Here is a 23,482-nt window from a genome sequence, read left to right as displayed (position 1 = left end):
ATAAATCTAGAGCCAGAAGGGACTTCAGGGACCATTTATTCTAACGCCTTCATTTTTCCTTTGAGGAAACTGTCTACCTTGGAAGTGAAGTGATTTGTCTGAGCTCACATTGGGAGCAAACATCAGAGGTAAGATCTGAACCCAGGTCCCCCAACTTCAGAGGCAATGATCTCTTGTGTGTCCCCAGCTGCCTTTTCAAACTCAAGTAGTGAAATGCATGATGGGAGAAAGTCAGTTTTTCTAAATCCCTTTGCTAACTCTCTCCAGTGTCACGTCTGGTTTGCTGATGAACCGCTTTCCCTGTTTGTAGCCAGTGGGGGAGATTGGGCTTTGCTCAGAGGGGAAGGAATATTGCTGGGCCACCTTGACCCCAGACTCTAGGTCCTTCATCATCCCCTGTCACCCAGTCAGAAGATTGGTCCAATCTTACTAAATCAGGCTTCTTACAGCCAAAGTTGGTTCTCACCTCCAGCTGTCTGCTCTATGGGAGCCCGTGTTGAGTGTGGCATCTGAATGCCCTGCAGGGCTCCATCTAGAACATACAACCCAGCTCGATCCCTCAGGTGTGTCTCACATCACACACATGTGTCTGTTGTTTCTTCTGGACATTGGTATCTCCAGCGCTTAGCATACATAGTCCTGGCACATAGTAAGTGCTTTATAAATTCACTCCCTCCGCTCATTCATTCTTCCTGTGTTATACTAGCTACTCCGTTGTACTGGTCTTAACAGAACTAAGTAAACAGTTTTGGTTTTTTTCTCTTCCTTTCCAAATTGAAGCCCCTTTGGGGGGCACAGTGAATAGATCATTGGACCTGAAGTCAGGAACATCTGAGTTCAAATCTTGCCTCAGAGACCTGATAGTTGAGTGACCCTGGGCAAGTCATTGTTTAACCTCAGTCTGCCTCAGTTTTCTCATCTGGAAAATAGAGACAATAAGAGGACCTACCTCCCAGGATCATCACAGGGTCAAATGAGGTAACTGTGCTTTGTAAACACAAGCCTTAAAGGGCCATATCAATGCTACCTATTATTGCTATGTGCAAGTCCCCAGGCAAATGTGTGTGTCTCTCCCTGCCCCCCCTCGCCTTGTGCTTTCTGTTCCTGGCAAAGTGCTATATTTAAAATAAAGGCACAAAGTGATCTAGAAATCCTGGTCTCAGACGCCATCTCCTCGGCCAGCTGTTCATTCCCCTTTCTCTTCTGAATTCCTTAATGTCAGTCATCAGGGAGATGAAAACAGCAGAGGCACCCCAAACTCCTTCCGCTCCCTCCCCCTGCTCCCGCCTACAACCTTACACTTTAGCAATACGCTCAAGCTTCCTTCGCTGGCATCTGTCCCGGCATGAATCACCAGTGTGGTAGGTAGTGGCCAGGAGGTGGCACAGCTCTGGAGAGGAGTCCTTTCGTGTCCTGGAAGCCAGTAGACCTCTCTGTTTATGATGGGTCAGCCAATGGCTGCTTGGGTCCCTTGGTCAGCTGGGAGCCACAAACTCCCACTGCCCTGCTCACCTTCTGTGTGTGTGTGTGTGTGTGTGTGTGTGTGACACAGACATATACATTCACACGTACATATATACACATATACATAATTTTGGTTATTGATAGAATTTGTTTCTACAGCATCTCTGTTTCAAAAAATACCTCTTTCCCCTCCTCCCTCCTGTCCCCAGGAAATCATCTCTTATAACAAAGAATTAAAAGGAGACAGGAAGGGCAATTCAGCAAAACTGACCAATACAACAACCAAGTGTGATAGAATATTCACTGCTTTGCATCCATAGCCCCCCACCTCTGCAAAGGAGGGACAGAGGTATGTTTCCTCTTCTCTTGGGCCAAACTTGGTCATTGTAATTATGGAGTGATCACTTTGTTTTGTTTTTTTCTTTTTTTCCTCCCACATCTTCATTCTTTGGAGCACAGGAAGCTAATTCCTCTAGAAATGGTCCACTCTCCTCCTCTATGAAAAAAAGACTCATGGTTATTATTTAACTCTAAAAATGTCCATTCAGTGGCTCTTCTTTCATCATCCAAAATGGGAATAAGATCTGTAGTCTCAGATATCTCTCTCTTTCTCCATCTCTATCTCTATGTCTATGTCCGTCTATGTCTAGATAGCTACATTTGCATCTACATCCATATCTATACCCGTCTCCATGTCTATGTCTATGTCTACGTCACATCTATATCTGTATCTATGTCCACAGCAATGTCTATGTCTAAGTCTATAAGGCTACATCTATGTCTTTAGCCACATCCAAGTCTACATCTACATCTATAAGGAGAAGTATGAGTGATAACATAAGGTGAGCTAGAGATCATGCTCAAGAAAACAAATTTGACATCATACCAAGGTATTACTTGGTAGGATGAGACCCTTGAATGGAATATAGTTCTGGAAGAGGACACCTCATTTGAAAAGGGGAGAATAAATAAAAAGAATGGTGGATTAGCATTGTGTAATTGAAAAAAAAAATGGATTCATGTGAGCCAAGACAGGAAAGGTGATGGGGAGCATTTGGGTGAACGTTCAGGAGGCAGGAAGAAAAGTAGGAGTGTTGTGGAGGGCTTTGGGGGTTGTTTTCCTTTACATCATTATGGTTACCATGTCCATTGTTCTGTTTATCTGCATCAGTTGTACACAACTTCCCACATCTCTCTGAGATTCCCAGTCATCTCTTCCACAGCCTCGCCAACTGCCCTGCTGCTATTAGAACTTTCCTCCCCCTTTCCCTCCAGTTCTGGAACGTGGACTATGATCTGATCAATTCCGTCATTATTCCTAGCCTGGGTGTGTCAATCTACTTCCCCATGGCCCAACTTACCATTCTTTCACTTTCCAAAACAAAATATCCTTCCCTAGTCACCACTCCTCTATATATGTTGACTTCCACTTAGACTTATAATTATAATCTACAAAATGGCTACAAAAAAGACTTAGAATTGTAATCTACAAAATGGCGCCCCACTATTTGTGTTATCTCCACCATTAGGATGTAAGCGCATTGAGGGCAGGGACTGTCTTTGCTTTTGCATTCCTTATCCCCAGGACTTAGCATGGGCTTGGCACACAGTGAGCACTTAATAAATGTTTTTTTTTTCATTCATTTATTCTTATTTCATAATAATATTCCATTACATTCCTAAAACCTTGTTCTTTCTGCCATTCCCTCGTGGATGAGCACCCATTTTATTTCTAGTTCTTTGCTAACACACGGAATACTGCTATGAATATTTTGATATGCATTATACTTTTGTTTCTGTCTTTAACTTCCTTGGGGGGCACATATGCCCAGTATTGGATTGCTGAATCAATGAGTATGGACAGTTCAATCACTTTTCATATAAAGTTGCAAACTGAAATCCAGAATGGCTGGTGCCAGGTCATGCCAGACTAACTTTATTCCTTCCCCCCCCCCGCCCAGAGTAATCAGACTGATCAGGGACATTCTGAAAACAAATTATGCTTTGATTTCAGCAATGCATTTGGCAAAGTCTTTCATACTGTCCTTGTCAATAAGATAGCGAATCATAGGCAAGAAAATAGTACAGGAACCGATTCAGAGCTAGTGGAGAATTTGGATCTACCAAATAATCCTTGAGGGTTCAATGGAGGGAAATCCTAGCTGGAGAGCCTCAGGGGTCAGCCTTTGGCCTTGTGCTGCTCAACATTCTTATCAATGACTAGGAAAAAGACAGATGGAGTGCCTGTCAAATTTCTAAGTGACCCAAAGTTGGCAAATGTGGTGGGTTTCAGAGTCAGGATCCCCACACACTTTGACAGGCTAGACTAAAAAGCTGAATCAAATAAGATGACAATTAATTACTTTATATAATTCCACTAGCGGGGGTTCTCCTTCCAGTGGGGGCAGATTGCGACCCATTTGTATATTCTCCTCCTGCATGACTCTCTCATCCATGGAATTCTGTAGATACTCTGTGGGGGCCTGCCCAGTCTGTTAGGTGGGACCTTCCCCTACATCTTTGGATCTAGGCTTCCATAGACTCATGCACACAAAGCAAAGGACCCAGGAAGCCGGTAGACTGTCCTTTTCTCTCCCCTTGCTCTCTTTATATGACTAGTCCACCTTTCCTGATGATATATCTCCTTGGTTGCATCCTTTTTGAAGCTGTTCCTGAGAATTTTTTCCTTGATGATAAATTTCTGCTTACTCCCACCCACCCCATACCTTTTCATTGTCCTTGAGTGACTTGCCTCATTAAAAAAAAAAAAAGATAAATGAAGACATAATAGGGATTAAATGCAAGAGTTCTTCATTGGCCCAAAACACTAACTTCACAAGTATAAGATGAGGGAAGTCATGGCTGGACAACAGCTTTTGTGAGAAAGATCTGAGGGTTTCAGTGGACTGCAAGAGAAGTATGAGTTAAGGGTGTAACATGGCAACCACAAAAATTAGCTTCCTTGGGAGATATTTAGTATCTGATAGGAGGCAGGCAATGGTGTGCTGGTAAATATTTAACAGCCAGCCGGAGAGGGGGTGGAATGAAGGTGTATGCATGACACGCTTTTAAGTTGAATCAGAATTAGGAACATTTTTTCCATCGCTTTCTTTAAGCCGAGACAATCAACGAAGCAATAATTCAAGCCACGATGTGTAGCATTTGCTCATCCTGACAATTTAACAATCAGGCCCTGGAGAACGGATTTAAGATGGCGTCGATACCTGGGTCCTAAAGGCCGGTGGTGGTCCCGCTGTCCTCTGCCACCATGACATCCCATCTGAAGACGTGTGGTCAGGCCTGGGAATGTTTTGATATTTAATATTTTAATAACAATAAATACAAATTTTAATACTTTAATAACAACATGAACAAGTTGGAGGCTGTCCAAAGGAGGGCGGCCAGGACGGTAAAGGAAGGGCCTCAGCTTCATGCCACATGAGGTGGCGTCAAAAGAGCTGGAGAGAATTCACCTGAGGAAGAGAAGGCTTGGAGCTAGGCAGAGCGGGGAGGCCTGGTGGGTGGCTCTCTGTGAGTATCTGAAAAGCTGGCAGGTGGTAGCTGGAGTACATCTGTTCTATGTGGCCCCAGAGGCAAGAGCAAGCGGTGGCTTCAAAGAGACCGATTTAGCTTTGATTTGGGGGGAAAGCGTGTTATGATTAGAATTATCCCCAAATGGAACAGGCTGCCCTGGGAGGTCACGGCTCCTCCCTCACTGGAGGCGATAGGATGACAAGACCATCGACTGTAAGTCTGGAAGGAACCTTGAGGTCAATTAGTGCAAACTCTTTGTTTCACAAATGGGGAAACTGAGGCCTGGGGAGGTTCAGGTGAAGCTCAGATGATCTTGACAGGTATGTTTGTAGGTGACTCGTTGGTGACTCTGTGAATCCCCGGGTATTCTCCCAGGCCGTTTTTAGTTCCTTAACTCTCACAGGTCAAGGCCTAAAATATCTTTGTGGTTTTGTGCTGCCACCCAGAATGTCTCTCACACTTTAAGCAACCAGAGACTTACTGCCTGACCGAAGGGAACCTTCTCATCAACCTTCCTCATCATCGTCATAATAGCCAAAACACAGCGATCCAAGGTTCGCAAAGGGTCTCATTTGAGCATTGCAGTACCTGCTGGGGTAGGCGCTATTATTATCCCCATTATACAGATCAGGAAACTGAGGCAAACAGAGATGACGTGACGTGCTTAAGATCCCACAGCTAGTAAGCATTCGAGGCCTTCCAGCACTACCTAGATGCAGAATCCCTTGTGATTTTGTGGATGGGGCCGCTGAGGCCCAGGCCAGCTGGCAGCGGGGAACCCCAGTAGGACAGCAAGGTAGATCTCCCTCCAACAGACCACTCTGGCCTTGGCTAACGCCCAGTAGACCCACACCTCCCCTTCTCCAGGCTACGGATACATTTGCCATATCTTTGACAGCTTCTTCAAAATGAAACCCCCGAGGACAGAGCTGAAAAAGTACCCTCTGTTCATCAGCACGTGCAGACTTCTCCATGGCAGAGAAAGGGAAATGAGGAAGCCCAGGCTTGTTCTCTTTCTTTTTTCTCTTTCTGTGTTTCTTTCTTTGAGGCAATCGGGGTTAAGTGACTTGCCCAGGGTCACACAGCTAGAAGTATCTGAGGTCGGATTTGAACTCAGGTCCTCTTGATGCTCTATCTGCTGTGCCACTTAGCTGCCGCTGTTCACTTTCTGACAGGGAGCTCTTTCTCACCACTATCTGCCCCACCTCCCAGCAATGGCAAGCAGGGAAGTGAGGCTCTTCATGGTCCCGATGTGGGATAAGCCCAACCAGGGAGGGAGGGAGGGTGAGCCAGGCTGCCTGGATCTGTCTCCCCCAGGTCACCCCTCTGACAGGCGGGAGCCCAGCGGGACTGACACTGCTTCAGCCTCTGTTGAACGTTTCTTAATTCACTGGAGAAGGAAGCGGCAGATCACGCCTGCATCTTTGGCAAGAGAACTCCACGGCCATCACTGGTGTGCCACGGTCCACGGGGTCACAAAGAGTCGGACGTGACTGAACAACGACGCCAAGGGTGGCCGATGCCAGAGACGTACCTCTGGGAAGACAACGGGGGTCCCGTCTCACTTGTGCCCCTCTCCTGAAGCCTCGCCTTCTCCACGGCCACACCCCGGCTGCCACCTCTTACCTCCTCTACCTCTTCTTGGGAGTGAGAGGAGAGTCTGGGAGTCATTTCCTCCCTCCGTCCCCAAGCGCCAGAACTCCTAGTTGTAGACCTCAGACCGCACCGTGAGGCTGTGACTGAGGCAAGGGGACAAAAGGGACCCCACTGAATGCTTCTCGGCAGGCTCTTAAGAACAGCGATTTTGTCAGCAAGGATCCCTCCCCCAGTGCAGACTGAATAACCGAATGAATGAATGGAAAAGCAATTAGTAAGGGCTTACCATGTGCCATACCCTGGAAATATAGCTATGAAAGTACCAACAATCCCTATCGACAAGGTGCTTATATGTGTGTATGTATACACACATATGCACACACACATGTAAGCATATACACATGTATACATAGATGTGGGGGGGGGAGGGTGTGTGTTAGAGTGGTGACCAAGGAGGGATATTTTGCTTTGGAAAGTTATAGGGATGGTGAGTGGAGCCCTAAGGAAGTAAGGTTGACACACCCAGTCCAGGAACAAAGGCAGTACTGATGCGATTGTGGTTCTAGACCTGGGGGCCTGTGTGCAAAGGAGCAGATAAGAGAGCTGGGGAATTGAGGGACACAGAACTAATCTGTCTAGAAATTATAGGAACTGAAACAGAATAGATATTTAATAACTGTTTATTGAATTAATTTAATTCAATTAAAATTGCTCCAAAAGCTGCTATTGCCAGACAATTCATCCCTCTTTGATCAGTTGGTGATGAATTTTGCTCTGGTCCCTGGACAACAGACACACTCAGTCTTGACGCTGCCCTCGGTGAAGCCTCTCTGGCTTCATAGGACCTGTCATAACTTATATGGAAACATCATAAATCTAAAGGTGGCAGGCCAATTAATCCAACCCCTTCATTTTACAGATGGGGAAACTGAGGCCTGGGGAGGTAAGTGATTGCAGCATAGACCTAGGGCTGGAAGGGAGGCCATCTAGTCCAATCCTTTTATTTTACAGATGAAGCAACTGAGGCCCAGGGTGGTTTAATTGATGGTCACACATAGAATAAATGAAAGAGGTGAGATTTGAACCCAGGTCTTCAGACTTCCAATCTCTTGCTCTTTCCACCATACTCTGAGTTCCACTTGCCAAGCCTCGAAGGACCTCAGGTTACCTCCACACCACAATATGGCCTCGAAAGAAGATGGGGTGAAATGCAGGGCTAACGAGGTGTCATTTAAAGACCACATGTCATAACCATTCAATTTTGCCCACAATGCCACGAATGAGCCAGGAAGCAATTGTTGACAGCTCCGCACCCCTCCCCCCCAAAGCAATGACTCCAGACCCCATCGTTGGACCTAAAACAGAGAGCGGAAAATCCCCAGGATTAGACAGTACTTGAGAGAAAGGCTCAGACCTATGGGCTGGCCAGGCTTCTGGCTACGGGCCAATGACTAACATCTGACAGACTGCTTATTTGCTTCTGACTTTAGGCACCTCATAAGAACAGTGACAGAAGGCCGGAAACCACAGATTTCTATTTCAGACACAAAAGCATTTGTGCGGTGAGAGGCAGTGGGGTGTGGGGGAAGTCCTGCTGGGCTCGCCGGGGAGAGGCTCGGCTCTGAGGCCCAGCCAGTTCTGTCATGCATTACCCGTGTTACATTGGGTTCATCCCTTCTCCTTCCTGGGGCCCAGCTCCTTCAGTTCTAAATGAGAAGGGCTTCCATTTGTATATGATACTATACAGAAGATATCAGGCCTTGGAATGCTGAAGAGCTTCATGAATATGATCCACAATCATGCAAAGATCCATCTAGCTAGCTATCTGGGGCAACTGGATCGACTGCTAGGACCAGAGTGAGAAAGACCCGAGTTCAAATCCAGCCTCAGACACTTACTAGCCATGTGACCCTGGGCAAGTCACTTCATCCTACTTGCTTCAGTCCTCCTCTGTCAAATGAGCTGGAGAAGGAAATGGCCAACCACTCCAGTATCTCTGCCAGGAAAACCCCAAATGGGGTCACAGAGAATCAGACATGACTGAAAATGACGGAACAACAACCATCCACACAGGAAAAGACAAGTGGATGAAGAATGAGAAGCACTGTGTAGAAGACAGAACATCCCACTTGGAATCAGGAAGACCTCGGTTCAAACCACGCTTTAAACACTCACTAGCAACATGGCCCTGGGAAAGTCCATTAAATCCCTTGTGTTTCACTTTCTACAGCTTTAAAATGAGAAGATTTGGTCAGATGACTCCTCAGGTTCCTTTTCTGCATTTAAAACACAAATACTTCATTGACACTCATTCATTTCTTTTGCATCGCTATCATTAGCCCTACCCTCTAATTATACTCCCCTCCAAAAATGAAAGAAAAAAGAAACACCTTGCAATCCATAAACACAGTCAAGCAAATAAAGTCACACACTGTGAACCCACATTAGTCTAAAAATGTTATGTCAAGGGGCAGCTAGGTGGTGCAGTGGAGAGAGCACCGGCCCTGAGGTCAGGAGGACCTGAGTTCAAATCCAGCCTCAGACCAAACACTTGACACTTACTAGCTGTGTGATCCTGGGCAAGTCACTTAACTCCAATTGGCTAAAAAAAAAAAATGTCTAACACCTTGAAATCGTTACTTCTCTGTCAAGAGACGGGAAGTGTGTTTTATTATCAGGCCTCTGGAGTTGTGGCCAGTCATTCCGCCGATCAGAATTCTTTGATTTTTCAAAGTCATTCCCCCCCCCCCCCCCACTGTATAAATGAGTCTCCTGCTTCTGCTTACCTCATTCTGGTCAAAAGATTTTACAGCCCTTTGGGCATAGTTCCAAATTGCTCTCTAGAATGGTTGAATCAGTAGTAGAATCAGTTTTAATTTTCCCACATCTCCTTCAACATTTGTTATTTTCCTTTTCTGTCATATTAGCCAATCTGACAGGTGTCAGGTGGTAGCTCAGAGTTGTTTTAATTTGCATTTCTCTCATCAATAGTGATTTAGAGCATTTTTTTATATGACTATAGATAGCCTTGATGGCTTCTGAAAACTGCCTGTTCTTATCCTATGACTATTTATCAATTGAGGAACGGCTCTTATTTCCATAAATTTGACCCCATTTTCTATGTGTTTGAGAAATGAAGTCTTTATCAAAGAAACTCACTGTAAAATTTATCTTTCACAATAATGATTATCAACTATGTATGTCCTTCGATTCTATTTCCTCCATGTTTATCCTATTCTCTCCTTTTACCTTGTCCATTCTCAAAAGTGTTTGGCTTCTGGCTCTTACCACGACCAAACTGCCCTTTCTTCTATCAGCTCCCTCCCCCTTCTCTTACCCTCTTCCGTTCCTACTTTCCTGTACGGTAAGACAGGCTTCTACACCCAACTAAGTGTGTACATTATTCCCTCTTTGAGCCAATTCTGAAGAGAGTAAGGTTCATGTGCTCCCCTCCCTGCTTCCCCCATTTTTCCTTCTATTGTAAAAGCTCTTTCAGGCCATCTTTTATGTGAGATAATTTATCTCATTCTACCTCTCCCTTTCCCTTTTTCCCAGTTCATTCTTCTTTCTCATTCATTAATTTTATTTTTTTAGGTAATTATACCATCACATTCAACTCACATCTCTGCTTTCTGTCTATGTATACTCCTTCTAACAGCCCTAATAATGAGAAAGTTTTTAGGAGTTATATCATTTTCCCATGTAGGAATATAAAAAGTTTAACCGTATCAAATCTCTTATGCTTTCTCTTTCTTGTTTACCTTTTTATGCTTCTTTTGCATCTTGTATTTGAAAGTCAAATTTTCTATCCAACTCTGGTCTTTTCATCCAGAATAGTTGGAAGTCCTCTATTTCATTGAATGTCCATTCCTTCCCCTGAAGGATTATGCTCTGTTTTGCTGGGTAGGTGATTCTTGGTTGTAATCCTAGCTCTTTTGCCTTCTGGAATACTATATTCCAAACCCTCCAACCCTTTAATGTAGAAACTGCTAACTCTTGTGTTATTACTCTTGTGTGGCTCCATGGTATTTGAATTGTTTCTTTTTTGTGTGCTTACAGTATTTTCTCCTTGATCTGGGAGGTCTGGAATTTGGCTATAATATTCCTGGGAGTTTTTATTTTGGCATCTCTTTCAGGAGGTGACTGGTGGATTCTTTCAATTTCTATTTTACCCTCCAGTTCTAGAATATCAGGGCAGTTTTCCTTGATAATTTCTTGAAAGATGACGCTTTAAGCTCTTTCTTTTTATCATGATTTTCAGGTAATCCAATAATTCTTAAATTATCTTTCCTGGATCTATTTTTCAGGTCAGTTGTTTTTCTAATGAGATATTTCATATTTTCTTCCATTTTTTTCATTCTTTTGATTTTGTTTGTTTCTTGATGTCTCATAAAGTCATTAGCTTCCACTTGCCCAATTCTAACTATTAAGGAATTATTTTCTTCAGTGAGCTTTTGTATCTCCTTTTCCACTTGGCCAATTCCACTTTTTAAGGAGTTACCCTTTTTAGTGAATTTTTGTATATCTTTTTCCATTTGATGATTTCAGCCTGTCAAGGCATTCTTCTCTTCATTGGGTTTTTGTGCCTCTGTTACCATTTGACCTATTCTGTTTTTTAAGGTGTTATTTTCTTTGGTACTTTTTCCTCCTCATGCCTCCTTTAGCAAGCTGTTGAATCTGTTTTCATGATTGTCTTGCATCACTCTCATTTCTCTTCTCAGTTTTTTTCTACCTCTCTTACTTGACTTATAAAATCTTTTTCGAGCTCTTCCATGGCCTGAGATCAATTCAAATTTTTCTTTGAGGCTTTGGATGCAGTAATTTGGACTTTGTTGTTTTCTTCTGAGGGTGTGTTTTCATCTTCCTTGTCACCATAGTAACTTACTATGGCCAGACTTTTTTTCCTGCTGTTTGCTCATTTTCCAGCCTATTTCTTGACTTTTAACTCTTTGCTAAAGCAGGTGCCAAGTGGAGGGGACATCATCTCAAGCTTTAGTGTTTTTTGTGCAGCTGTTTTCAGAGGTAATTCTGGGGACCTGTAAGTTTTGGGCTCTTGCAAGGTGGTATGATTCAGAGAGAGGTGTGTTTACTACTCTCCTGTACTGTGCACCGGTTTGTGAATGACCACAAGCACTCTTTTCCACCCTGGAACTGTGACCAGGGTCCTTGCTCCTCTGTGGCCCCAAGCTCTGCTGTGCCAGTGCTCCTTCTCGCACTGGGACTAAGACCCAGGAATGCGACTCAGATCCAAGAATAGGCAACGCAGCAGAGTCCTGCCCCTGATGCCAGCCAAGGGACCCTTGTCATCTTCTTGGGACCCGTTGTCCTATCTCCTTATTGTCTGTGGGCTGAGAGATTTGGAAATTGCCACTGCTGCCACTGATTCCGTTGCCCCGAGGCCTGCTCCTAGTTTGCTGGGACCCAGTCTGCACTGGCAGAAGCCGTGCTGGACTGTGTTCCTCTCTCCCTCTGGTGCAACAGACCTTTCCTGCTGACCTTCTAAGTTGTCTTGGGCTGGAAAACTGTTTCACTCCTCCTTTTTGTGGGTTCCGCTGCACTAGAACTGGTTTAGAGTCATTATTTAAAGATATTTAGAGGGGTTTGGGGAAGAGCTTGAGCGAGTCCTTGCCTTTACTCCACCATCTCGGCTCTGCCTTTGCTTACCTCATTCTGAATCAGGCCTGTTTGGACTTCCCAAGTTTCTTTGAATCCATCCTTTTCATCACTTTTTGACAGCATGATTACCTTCATATATCACATTTTGCTCAGACATTCTCTAATGGGCACCCCCTTAGTTTCCATTTCTTTCCTGCAACAGAAAAAACTACTACAAATATTTTTTTATATATGGTTCCTTTCCTTTTTTTTTTTTTTTGTTTTTAAATCTCTTACTGGTATTGCTGGGTCAAGGGTTATCCGGTTTAGGCATCTTTGAGTATAGTTCCAAACTGCTTTCCAGAATGTCTGGACCCATTCACAGCTCTATCAACAATGCCTTGCTGTGCCTGTCTTCTCATATCTGCACCAACAATTGTTTTTATTTCTATCATCTCTGTCAATCTGACGGGTATATTGTGTTTTCCTTAGATGTTGTCTCCTTCAGCTTAGATTGTAAGCTCCTTGAGGGCAGAGACTGGTTCATTTTTATTTTTGCATTTGCAGGGCATCACACAGAGTCTGGGCACAGAGTAGGTAATAAATATATAATATTTATATAAATAAATATAAAATATATATTTATATATAGCTATAAATCTATATTTATTATATATAAATATTATATAAAACATACTTCTATATTTATGTTCATAACTACTTATATATAAAACATATAAATAAAGCATCTAAATAAGTAAATTAATAAATGCACGTTGATAGTGGGTCTTTTTATGCCTCCAACCCTCTTGCCCCTCCCTAGATTAAAAACTCCTTGGGGGCAGGAACTGTGTCAATCTGTCTTTCTGGCTTGTTATATCTTACTCCCCTTCCTACACTTTACTAGCCAACCAAGTAGGTTCTTTTCTGTTCCTCCCCACACACAGCACTCCACTTCCCACCCACCTCTGAGCTTCAAATAGACTGCTTCTCACTTCCACCTCCTAAGGTCCCTCCCTCTCTTCCTTCAAGGTGCAGCTTAAAACACTTTTCACAGGAAATCTCCTTCCCTGATCTCACCTGCCAGTGTTCTCCTCCAACCACTTTTCCTTTGTTGTCAGGGGTGGTGTTTCGTTTTCAAAAAGGACCAATGACATCACAGAGTGATGCCTTGACTTGTAAGTGAATTGGATTTAAGTGAGGCAGAGCTGGGCAAAGCTGTCAGCCTCACTTCTCTCTTCCTGAGTCATCAAAGTCCAGAGGCAGGACAAAATTCGAGACGATTGGATGCAATGGATGACCTTGGTGTCTTTGATGACTGACCAAGCTCTGAGCATTCCACAGCACCTGCTTCGACCACCTTCATGGAGGTTGGAACAAATTGTTCTCATCTACCCATTCTGCAGAGAGAAGTCCTAATATGCTTAGGATAGGCATTGCTCAACCCACTGACGGGTTGAGCTACCCTCAACATGGTTTAGCCCATCTGCTGAGACAGTTTAGTGGGGTATGGCCACTGCACATGGTACAGCTTCTTGGACTCACAGGTGTGAGTTGAGTGACAGATGAACACCAAAGGTAGATGGGCAGCCCTGAAAAGGGCTTGGCAAGCCCTGACACCAGAGGTGCTGGCCCTCCCTGGAACCCCCATATAGCCTACCTTGTATTATCTGGTATATGCACACACCCACACACATATACACACATCTCCTACAACATGTACATATCTGGTATATGGGGTGTGTGTATGTATTCATATGTGTGTGTATATATACATACACACACATACAATCTACAATATGTATATACTGGTATATGGAGTGTGTGTGTTTGTGTATGTGTATTTATGTGTGTATACACACACACACACATCTCCTACAATAAGAATATATATTGGGGGGGGTGTACACACACATCTCACCCGAAAGAATTTAAGCTTCTTGACAGTAGGGACTCTCTGAAAGGTAGCACAGTGCCCGGGACATGTGTACCCCATTGCTTAATCAATGAACGTTGAATAGAGAGGTGTGGCCCTCTAAAAAAGGGTCTGTATGTATGAATTCAAGTCGCCCCATCAAATGGTTGTGTTGTTTCCTACATTAAGCACAGATCTACTCTCAAGTTTGGGAACATGGAAGATCCTGGGTGATTACCAGTGCGTGTTAAATTATATTCTACATTCTCTGAGCCATCTACATTTGCAGGCTTCAGAGGTCCCTAGGTTTATCAGGGGTTTTGGTCACCATAAAGTATTAATGCCTTGAAAACGAGCACGTGGCAGAATTGGTGGTTGGTCCACACACATGATTGACACCTGTGGTAAACTGTTCAAAGCACTTCCTGTAAAAAAGTGGGTCATTCTGAGTTATATGTGCACTGTGAGCCCCATGGATCAATAGTGGGGCACACCACCGATACAACTCTTGCTTTAGGCTGCATCAGCAAAAACATCAAGACCAGAATAAAGGTGCTGTCACCTCTGGCCAGTCCATATTGGGAGTCTTGTGCCCAGGGCATATTTTTACAAAGAATGCGATGGAGCACAATTTACAGACTGATTGGAACACACCCAAGAAAGAGAGATCAGGAGGAAGGCAAGGAGCCAGTGAGATCTATCCTGACAAAAAGAAATGGGGGTTGGGAGGGAAGAGAACATCCAGAGCATCAACAGTGGAGAACGGGAGCGGAGCGTGGGCCTGTGGACTATGCCATATGATGACCAGTTGAAGGAACTGGCAGCGGCGATTCATTTGAACAAGACAGCTGCTTTCATTTTTTTTTTTTAATAGGAAAGGGCTTCCATACGGAAACCAGAGCTCTTCTGCTTAAGCTTCGGATGGCAGAACGAGGAGTAAAAAGTGGAATTTGCAAAGCTCCACTTCCGAAGTGGTTCTCAGCGCAATCGAGGTATTCAGACGTCAACAGGGCTGTCTCAGAAGCTGGTGGGTGGCCTGTCATGGAAGGTGTCGAGTAGACGGCGGACAAGCATTAGTTGGGGTTTAAAAAAAAAAAGGTTAATGCTCAGATCTGATGCTCCCTGAGGGTTCTAGAATTGTCCCAAACATGGAACCTGGTGATTCCAGGGGGGAAGAAATCAATCTGTAATACCTCATACACTTCCCAGTCCTCAATCACCATTTTCTTTTGCTCCCAAGCTCTTCGGCATTGTGTACTACAAGACCAGCTGGTGATCTCTTGAAAGGGGAACGCACAGGGAAACGAGAGTGCCGCTCGCTTTGCTCTCGGACGAGCACATGAAACCACAGGACGGCTCGCAGGTAGGTCCAGGAATTCCCCCGCGGACCGTCTTAGGCTCCGCCTCAGCGCCCAATGCTACCGGGCCATTCAGTCCAAATCAGAGATGACAGATGCCACAGACGTGCTTTGAAGGTCTGTGAGTCTATGCAAGTCTCCTCAGCATCTTCTTAAAAAAAGACATTGGTTTCTCCCCAGGTTTCCCATCACTAATGTGGTGCAGCCACAAACGATTGGCTAGTGCTCATTCAGAAACTGACTAAAACACACCTTTGTCCTGAGTTAACGAAGGGGGTCGGCAAGTAAGAACCTAAGCAAGAACGTAGACGGGGCATGTTTAACTTGAGACCGTCTTTCAGGAAGGACTGTCACTCACGGCACAAATAGTACCCACACAGACTTCCACTTAAGAAACACCATTCAATGCACTGTTTCTCAAACGTCTGTTTGCCAGGTGGCAGGTACTAGGATTTAAAAAAAAAAAGTGCCCTGCCCTCAAGAGTCACAATGATTCCTGTAAATGGGATCCCACCAGTTTGATTTGTGGATCCTGAAAATGTATGCAAAGACTTTTGAAAACTTTAAAGCCCTAAGCAAACACTGGCTATAATTGATATGGGTAGATACTAAAAAAAGTATCTTCTGAAAACAGGCCAATTTTCCCACTACCATGGTAGTGATAGGACAATTTCCTTTAAGGCAGAGAGCTGGGCACTACCCTCCCCACAACCTCCTGCCCCCAATTCATTCATAACTCAACATGCCCATTCCTGGATAAGGAGCCCAACCTGTGTGAGCCAGGAGGCAACAGGCAGCATGCCCACGTCAACATGCAGCTTAGGGGCCCCGTGCCTGGCTTCCCCTTTGCCCGAGCACTGGCTGTGGTGAGTAGGCTGTTTACCAAGCGACACCTGGTGGTGTAGACAAAGCCCTGATCCACCAGAGCTTCTCAGGAGGAAAACCTAAAGCATGAGGTGCTCTGGCCTTGAATAACTATTGAAGTTGGGAAGATCACAGCCCCAAGGAGGCATCCAGGCAACCACCTCATTTTACGGAGGAAACTGAGGCACAGGGAACGGCAGAAGTGGCTCTGACTTGATGCACTTTGCCTATGACTCAGCGTCTCACCACGCCCTGGCTCCCCGTCTTCAATCTGCAAACAGCAGGCAGGACCTTTCATGGGGCACAGGCAAAGATACACAAGGGAGCGGTTTCCCAGGACCCCTCTCAGGGTCACTTCAGGGGGACACAGCATCCTTTGGAGAGAAGTACTATTCAGAGAGCCTGGAGGAGCCGAGCTTGGAGAGTCTGCATCTAAGGAGCGTTCGACAATAAAAGAGCCCCCCAGGTTGGGTTGGACCTGCGCTCTGCAGCTTCTGGGTCTCCACAAAGCGTGCATACTGATGAGAATGGGTAAACGCAGGACCCAGAGCTCTGCTGCCTCCAAAAGAACGAAGCTTTTCTAGACAACAGGGCACGGAATCTAGCCAGTGTGTCTATGTCCTTCATTTTCTAGGACAGGGAAAAGAGTCCAGAGGAGCTGAGCCTTGCCTCTGGTCACCAGGCCCCTAGACTTGTTCTCTCTTCACCCCTGCCCCTCTACTCCAATCAGCACCTTAGATGCCAGACACAAAATAAATAACCAACACGTTCAACGATAACTGCGCCTCCACTGGCTTAGGGAGCTCCCAACAATGCCCATCTGCAATCTGGATCTTGAGCTGCCCGGAGAAATGAGAGCTCAGGTGACCTGCTTAGGCTCACTCAAGCAGGAAGGGCATGTCAGGGTGGGATCTGAACCCAGGCCTTCCTGGTTCAAAGGCCAGCTCTCTACCCCTACCATACTACCCCGCTACTAACAAGCACATGGACATTTTTAACTCATATAACTGCGATGTGTGAAGTGTAATTGTGTGTACAATTCACACACGTATGTAAGATAAACACTTAAGACTGGAACTTCAGACTACTGAAGACTTCCTAAATCATTCTAGCCCTCCAGTGAGGGTGCCGTGAAGAGGAGGCCTGGAACCAATGGACAGGCCCTTGGTGATGGCCGGGCAATCACCTCACCATGCTGGGTCTGTTTCCCCTTCTGTAAAATGAAGGTCCCTCCAATCCTAGATCTAGAGCAAGCGTCCCACGTCCGGGAGCTGGACATCTCCTCTCCAATGTGTGGACGGGGCTCGGGAGCTAAGCCACTTCATTACTAATGTCATCACCACCTGTTACACAGGCTCCCTGAACCCTCTTTTCCCCCAACAGTCCTCCAAATCCTGAGGTCCTCTACTCACTCCAGCTTTAGGAAAACATGAATCTGACTCACCGATTTGCTCTTGTGATTCTATGTGGTGAAGGCTGAAGCTGAAATTCACATGTATTCTCTGAGCACCCGCCACCCCTCAGCCCAGCCCCTGCTGTGGACAGGACAGGAAACGCCCCTCACAATGGCCACGGCATTAGGCAGAGGACATCTGAACACACCACCCCACACTCCAAACCTGCTCTGTCCAGGGCTGCCCCTTCCACCCTCAGACTCATTCCGCCAGCCACTGTCCCCCAACCCAAACAAGGACTCCCAGAGACCGATTCATGAAAACACTTTAGAAAGAATGAGTTAGTGTGTGAAAGGCATGGATGAATTTTATTTATTACCCTATATCTACAATTTAATTTGAGGTAAAATATAAGCAACACATTAAAAGGTCTACTCTGCTACCATGTCATATAATTTTCCATTGTGAATATTGTGGCAAAGCTAAGGAAAACTCTAAACCGTCACATCTTCTAGCTTTTCATAGAGCTGGTATCATACAATTTTTTTTTGTTGTTTGTGAAGTTTCAACACATTTAAAGTTTCTCCTACAAAGTGTGGGGAAGATATCAGAGGATGCATAATTAGCTTCTACACCTCTTAGACATGACACCGAAGCCTCTCTCTAACGCTGCTTTGGCCGCCGCCTTTGGGAGGTGAGGACATGGCAGATGAGCTGGTGTTCTAACCCGGGGCTTCTGGGAATGAGACCCCATCCAAGCTGGACACCCTCCCCACCCATGCTACTGACTCCCACGCCACAGCAGGTCACGCTATAGGGAGGCTCCAGTGTGAAACTTAGCTTGCCCAAATTTCCATACCTGATTTTTAACTGTGCTACTATTCGGATACATCATGCACTCTTTATTTGGACAAAAATAAGTAAAATGGGAAGAGGGTTCGTTGTTATCCACACACTGAGATACTGACCTCTTACTAACTGTCAGGTGAACCAGATGGTTTTTTTATTTATGAAAAACATGAACCGTGATAGATAGCGTAGGAAAAAGTCCAGTCAAATATACATATACTATTGTCCACTCAGCCATTAAAGGAGAAACGGGAACCAAAAATCATTGAAATGATTTTTTCAAATAGAAAAACTAAAGAACTGAACGATCGTCGGTAGGTGTTTTCTTCACTGCAAAGCTGAGAGGGGTCCAGCTGGAGAGATCTTCCCTTGGCTGGAAAACGACACCATTTCTCAAGTCTGTGCTGATTACGTAAAAAAACAAAACAAAACAAAACAAAAAACCGATGAGATTCATCCGGTCCTTTTTCCAGCACTGCTGCAAAATCCTTAGAATAGACTCCAAAGTAAACCAGCCATTCCAAATCTACAGTCACTCTGCTCTTTTAATTCAATTCACAGAACTGCTGAAAAAGTAGACATTTCTATCTAAAAGTAGAAAAAAAGGTTTGTATAGAAGGTAATTCTGTTATACAATTATATTACACAGCTGCGGCTGTAACAGTTCCGGCAAGCTCTTCTCAACCACTGATACTTTTAAGCTAGAGGGGAATAAAGAAAAATCTATTAACTTAATTTCAGGAATTTCACCTTCATCAAGACGACAGTCTGAGTCTGCCGTGACTTCTCGTGTATCACAGTCACTGCAGCCACTTGCATTCTAACACTGAGCTTTGACCCCTGACATTCAAACAGATGCTGGGCAAGCACCAATGACACCCCCCACGTCAATTTGTATTAGTTACATCATCAAGGCCCACAAGATAATCAAAAGAACACCACCCCCAAAACTGGACAACCTCTCCCCACCACAGCTCATGCTACTCAGTGTCCGGCGACGAGGGGGCTGGCCCTGGCCACACTGGCTCTTCTCATCTCTTCATTACAATATGGTGCCATCTATGTTTATTTGGTAAGGGGAGCAGAGTGGGCTTACATTTCTCTAAGAACTTGCCAGTTTAGTGGAACCCAAGCATTGTGACTCCCAAATCATTTACTAGAAAAAGCACAATTCATATTTCCATGGAGAGGGCAAATCGCTACCTGGAAAAGCAACTGATGTTGCCTTGATAATAAACATGCTAAGAGCAAACTCGCACATAGCACTTCAGGGTCCACCCATCATCCACACCTAGACCTGTACCGGCCCCTCTTCCTTCCCAGAATTTTCCAGGCAAGATAGAGGTTTTAATACTACTCCAGGGTGTGCAGACAGACAGCCTGGGTCCAACCAAACTCGGGATATACACACATACATACATACATATACATACATACACACACACATATATATATATAGATAGATAGATAGATATGTCCATGTATATGTTCTATGCACATTCTAAACAAGGCTCCAGCTGGACTGAACAGGTGTCCTCCTGGCTGCCCATGAGCACGCCCTCTAACAACACTGGCCCAGTACTTTCAGGACTGCAAAGGGCTCTATGATTTTGTAAAGCCCCTTTTCAGGACAGCTAGGTGGCACAGTGGATAGAGCACCAGCCCTAGAGTCAGGAGGACGTGAGTTCAAATCTGGCCTCAGACAATTAATACTTACTAGCTGTGTGACCCCGAGCAAGTCACTTAACCCCACTGCCTAAGCCAAAAAACAAAAACAAAACAAAACAAAAATTGCCCCTTTTCATCTGAAACATAAGTCATTTACCCTAGGAATGAAGAGGTCTACCACGTCGGGTCTGGTTCCTGTTTGATCTGAGAACTTCCTTCCGTTTCCTTTATATCTACTAAAAGAGAAAACAATAGTCACTTGCATAATGAAAGGAAAGCCAAAGCAATGAATCAACGTGCGTGTCACCATAAAGTGTTTAATTACTCTACTAAGATAAACTGTAATAAAAATTTCAATGTGTTCAAGTCGTAATATTGTCAAGGAAATAATTGCATTTCTGTGGCAATAAAACCAACGCTCATCTTGTCTTAGGTATTTATTTATAGAAAAAATATTCTGGATTTAGAAATACACTGTCCAACTTATGCCAGAGTTTGTTTGCCTATGTAAGCCTTTACATCTCATTTAGGATCCCTAAAATGTCTAAAATGTTTGGAAATAAAAGGGCCCAAATGAGTTACACAGCCCTTCAGTAATCTTGGAAAATGTCATAAAATGTATTACTGCAAACCAACAAATAATCTTCACGCAGAAACAAGAGAACAAAGCGGTCATTTGGTTCTACTGAAACACTTTTTACAAAGACCACACCTAATCCTCTTTTCCTAATTAAGGGAGGGCATAAATTCCCTTTCCAACAACCCTGAATACCTTCTGTCACAGGAACCTCCAACTGGCTTGGATCAGCTGATTCTACACAGAAAAAAGAAACACAGTTTTTTCTAATGCCTTTAAAAGTTAGTCAAAAACTGCTGGATAAAAAGTCATAAATGACGTATCGCAGACTGCCGTGCCCTGACGAGGATGTGTCTGTGACTAAAAGCAGGGCAGACAGAGCGCCTCTCGCTCCTTCACAAGGTACCATCTCAGGTGATGAACGAGGGCACCCCCGGAACCCGGCCCCCTGCTCTGGCCACCAACAAAAAGCAACGTGGAGCACGTGGAATTTGTGACCAAGCAGGTCTTTTCCCAGCAGTTGGTACCGATCTGAAGGCAGTCCAAAGACGCTGCCCATTCTAATGGACACTTTAAAATTAAACAACTGCTCTTGCCGACGTACTCCACGCCCAAAGCAGTGCACCCCCAAATACCTCCAACAGTCCTAATCCTTCCCACCACAGCTCCCCCACGTTCTGCGGCAGAACAGGCTGCGTGGCTCGCTGGGGACCCCCACGCCACTGTTGCTACAGCCACTCAGACTGATACAAAGTCGCCTGAAGTCTCTCTCTCTCCTCAACACACAGGCTGACATGCCCCGTCCTCTGAGAGCTCATTTTCAGCAGCACGCTGAGAGCAGCTCCCCTTGGTCATGGGGATCTGGAGTCTATTACAGATGATCCTGGCTGGGGGAACGGTTTCTGTTGTTGTACATACCTTGTATTACTGGGCCTTCTGATTCGGTCTGATCAACCAACTCTGAGAAAGCAAGTGACAGGATCGGATGAGTTTATAAGAGAAGCCGCCTCCAGGGCACGTAACGTGCTTTCTATCTAGTCTCCTGACTGACAAGCTGACAAGGCAGGAGGCGCTGCATGGCATGCATGCATACCACAGGCCCAAGATGAAGGGGGCCCAGCATCCACAGCTGTGGTCTGAATGCTATCAAATCTAGTCGGGTCATTCCGTGTACCAACATGTTTAACGTGAACATAGCCAAGGTAAACTATATAATCATTCCCTAAGTGACAACCAGTCCAGGAATCAGAATTTGCACCATGTCTACCTTTGTCTTATTAATTAGACTTTTTAACAAGCTTTTGAAACAAGGCCTGTCGCTGGAGTGCAGACTCTCTCCTGGCTTGCCTTCTTGTATCCACGATGGCCCAGAGTCCAGGGAAGGCTGGAAGGCAACTGGTTATGCCCACTATCCTAAAGTCCAAATTGTGCTTAAAACATTCCCCTGCTCCAACCAATAAAGATTAATTTCTGAGTTTTCCCTAGGAGCTTTCCCTAAAGAGCTCTAGTGAAAACCTAAACTTATCAAATGCAGTAAACTGTGTTTCAAACTGAGGGGATAGAAGAACACCACCATGTCGGACTAGCAAGTCCTAATGTCTTGCCAATAAAACCCAAGCAACAGAAACACACACACACACACACACACACACACACACATCTCTCTCTCTCTCTCTCTCTCTCATATTCCTAGTGCAGAGACAGAGGAACAATGACCATGGGAAATGTCACACTTAACAAATACCAATCTTATTAGGTCCTTCCCAACTCCTATAATCTCATGAAATACTCACGGTTATTAATGACAAGTCCTGGAAAAGGTCTGAAAAAGAGAGGCATGGTGCTTTATGTTTCAAGGTGCATCTTTCTTCTCTACAGCCTTACACACAGGAGCTTCTCATTGCCTCGACCTCCCTCCCCCTCCACAGCTTGCTCTTCACTACTGATCCCATGACTCACTGCCCCAAACTGGTGCTAGTGCAGTGACAGCTCGTGTCTCAGTGACCGGGATTCAGCCATCACCTATTTCTTGCACCCGCTGACATCAGAGATTGAAAGGAGGTTAGAAGGCAAAGAGAGGTCTAACCAGAAGTTCTAGCTCACCGCCTTGCTCCAAGAGCCATTTTGAGGACAAAAACCAGAAGATTACCAAGATTACTATAGCTCTAAGGAAAAAGGCAAGATAGTGTAGCTGTTTTCCAAACAGATCCCAACCTAGGAAACACTAACAAAGTCCCCACGGGGTAAGGGAAACAGCCTCAAGGGAGGTGCCCCTCCCCCCCCACTCACTGGCCATCCCCTGAAGGCAGAGGTGTGCCTTCCCTCCCCCACAGCGTAGGGATGTGCTGCCGGGAGGCGCTGGATGACAGAGTCAGGATTTGAACAGATCTCGCCAGACTAAAGCCTGGGGGGCGACAGATGTCTTTAAATATTTCAAGGATTATCATGTGGAAGGGGGATAAGGCCTAAGGCAGAACTGGGAATATTGGGGGGAGACGGAAAAGGGGCACATTTACAAGCAAGGCCAGGAAATGCTTGGTCATAATTAGAACACGCTGCTTCAGGGAGTGCTGGGATCCCCATCACTGGAGATCTTCAACCAGAATCTTAAAAACCATCCTGTGGGCAGGTTGTAATAGACATTTCTTTTCAGATACGAATTGCCCCA

The 23,482-nt window shown here is 45.0% G+C and overlaps 1 protein-coding gene and 2 long non-coding RNA genes across 18 annotated transcripts in view; 1 reads left to right on the top strand and 2 right to left on the bottom strand.

Moving 5' to 3' along the window:
- The first annotated feature begins 39 nt into the window (after positions 1 to 39).
- LOC110221282 (uncharacterized) lies at positions 40 to 18,291 on the top strand. The gene is made up of 3 exons (XR_002328076.2): positions 40 to 128; positions 14,979 to 15,096; positions 15,345 to 18,291. It is a non-coding gene; the product is annotated as an uncharacterized LOC110221282 (long non-coding RNA).
- LOC144457889 (uncharacterized) lies at positions 1,578 to 2,683 on the bottom strand. The gene is made up of 2 exons (XR_013487483.1): positions 2,606 to 2,683; positions 1,578 to 1,960 (listed from the first exon to the last, which is right to left on the bottom strand). It is a non-coding gene; the product is annotated as an uncharacterized LOC144457889 (long non-coding RNA).
- Positions 18,062 to 23,482, bottom strand: part of GTF2I (general transcription factor IIi) — a 94,388-nt gene continuing 88,967 nt past the window's right edge. For 7 of the 16 annotated variants that reach the window (XM_021005817.2, XM_021005808.2, XM_021005806.2 and 4 more), the window contains 5 exons: positions 22,608 to 22,636; positions 21,733 to 21,774; positions 21,010 to 21,051; positions 20,395 to 20,473; positions 18,062 to 19,270 (listed from right to left, as the gene is read on the bottom strand). In XM_021005817.2, the coding sequence (XP_020861476.1) occupies positions 20,412 to 20,473; positions 21,010 to 21,051; positions 21,733 to 21,774; positions 22,608 to 22,636 (175 nt within the window). In that variant the 3' untranslated portion in view covers positions 18,062 to 19,270; positions 20,395 to 20,411. The remainder of the gene's footprint in view (positions 19,271 to 20,394; positions 20,474 to 21,009; positions 21,052 to 21,732; positions 21,775 to 22,607; positions 22,637 to 23,482) is intronic. The other 9 variants (XM_021005804.2, XM_021005809.2, XM_021005814.2 and 6 more) reach the window with 3 other exon arrangements.

Source organism: Phascolarctos cinereus, unplaced genomic scaffold (genome assembly GCF_003287225.1).
Source record: "Phascolarctos cinereus isolate Bilbo 61053 unplaced genomic scaffold, phaCin_HiC Scaffold_5;HRSCAF=322, whole genome shotgun sequence".
In the NCBI taxonomy this organism is placed as follows: Eukaryota; Metazoa; Chordata; class Mammalia; order Diprotodontia; family Phascolarctidae; genus Phascolarctos; species Phascolarctos cinereus.
The sequence above is the reverse complement of the archived record's forward strand: the minus strand, read 5'-3'. Positions and strand labels throughout refer to the sequence as shown.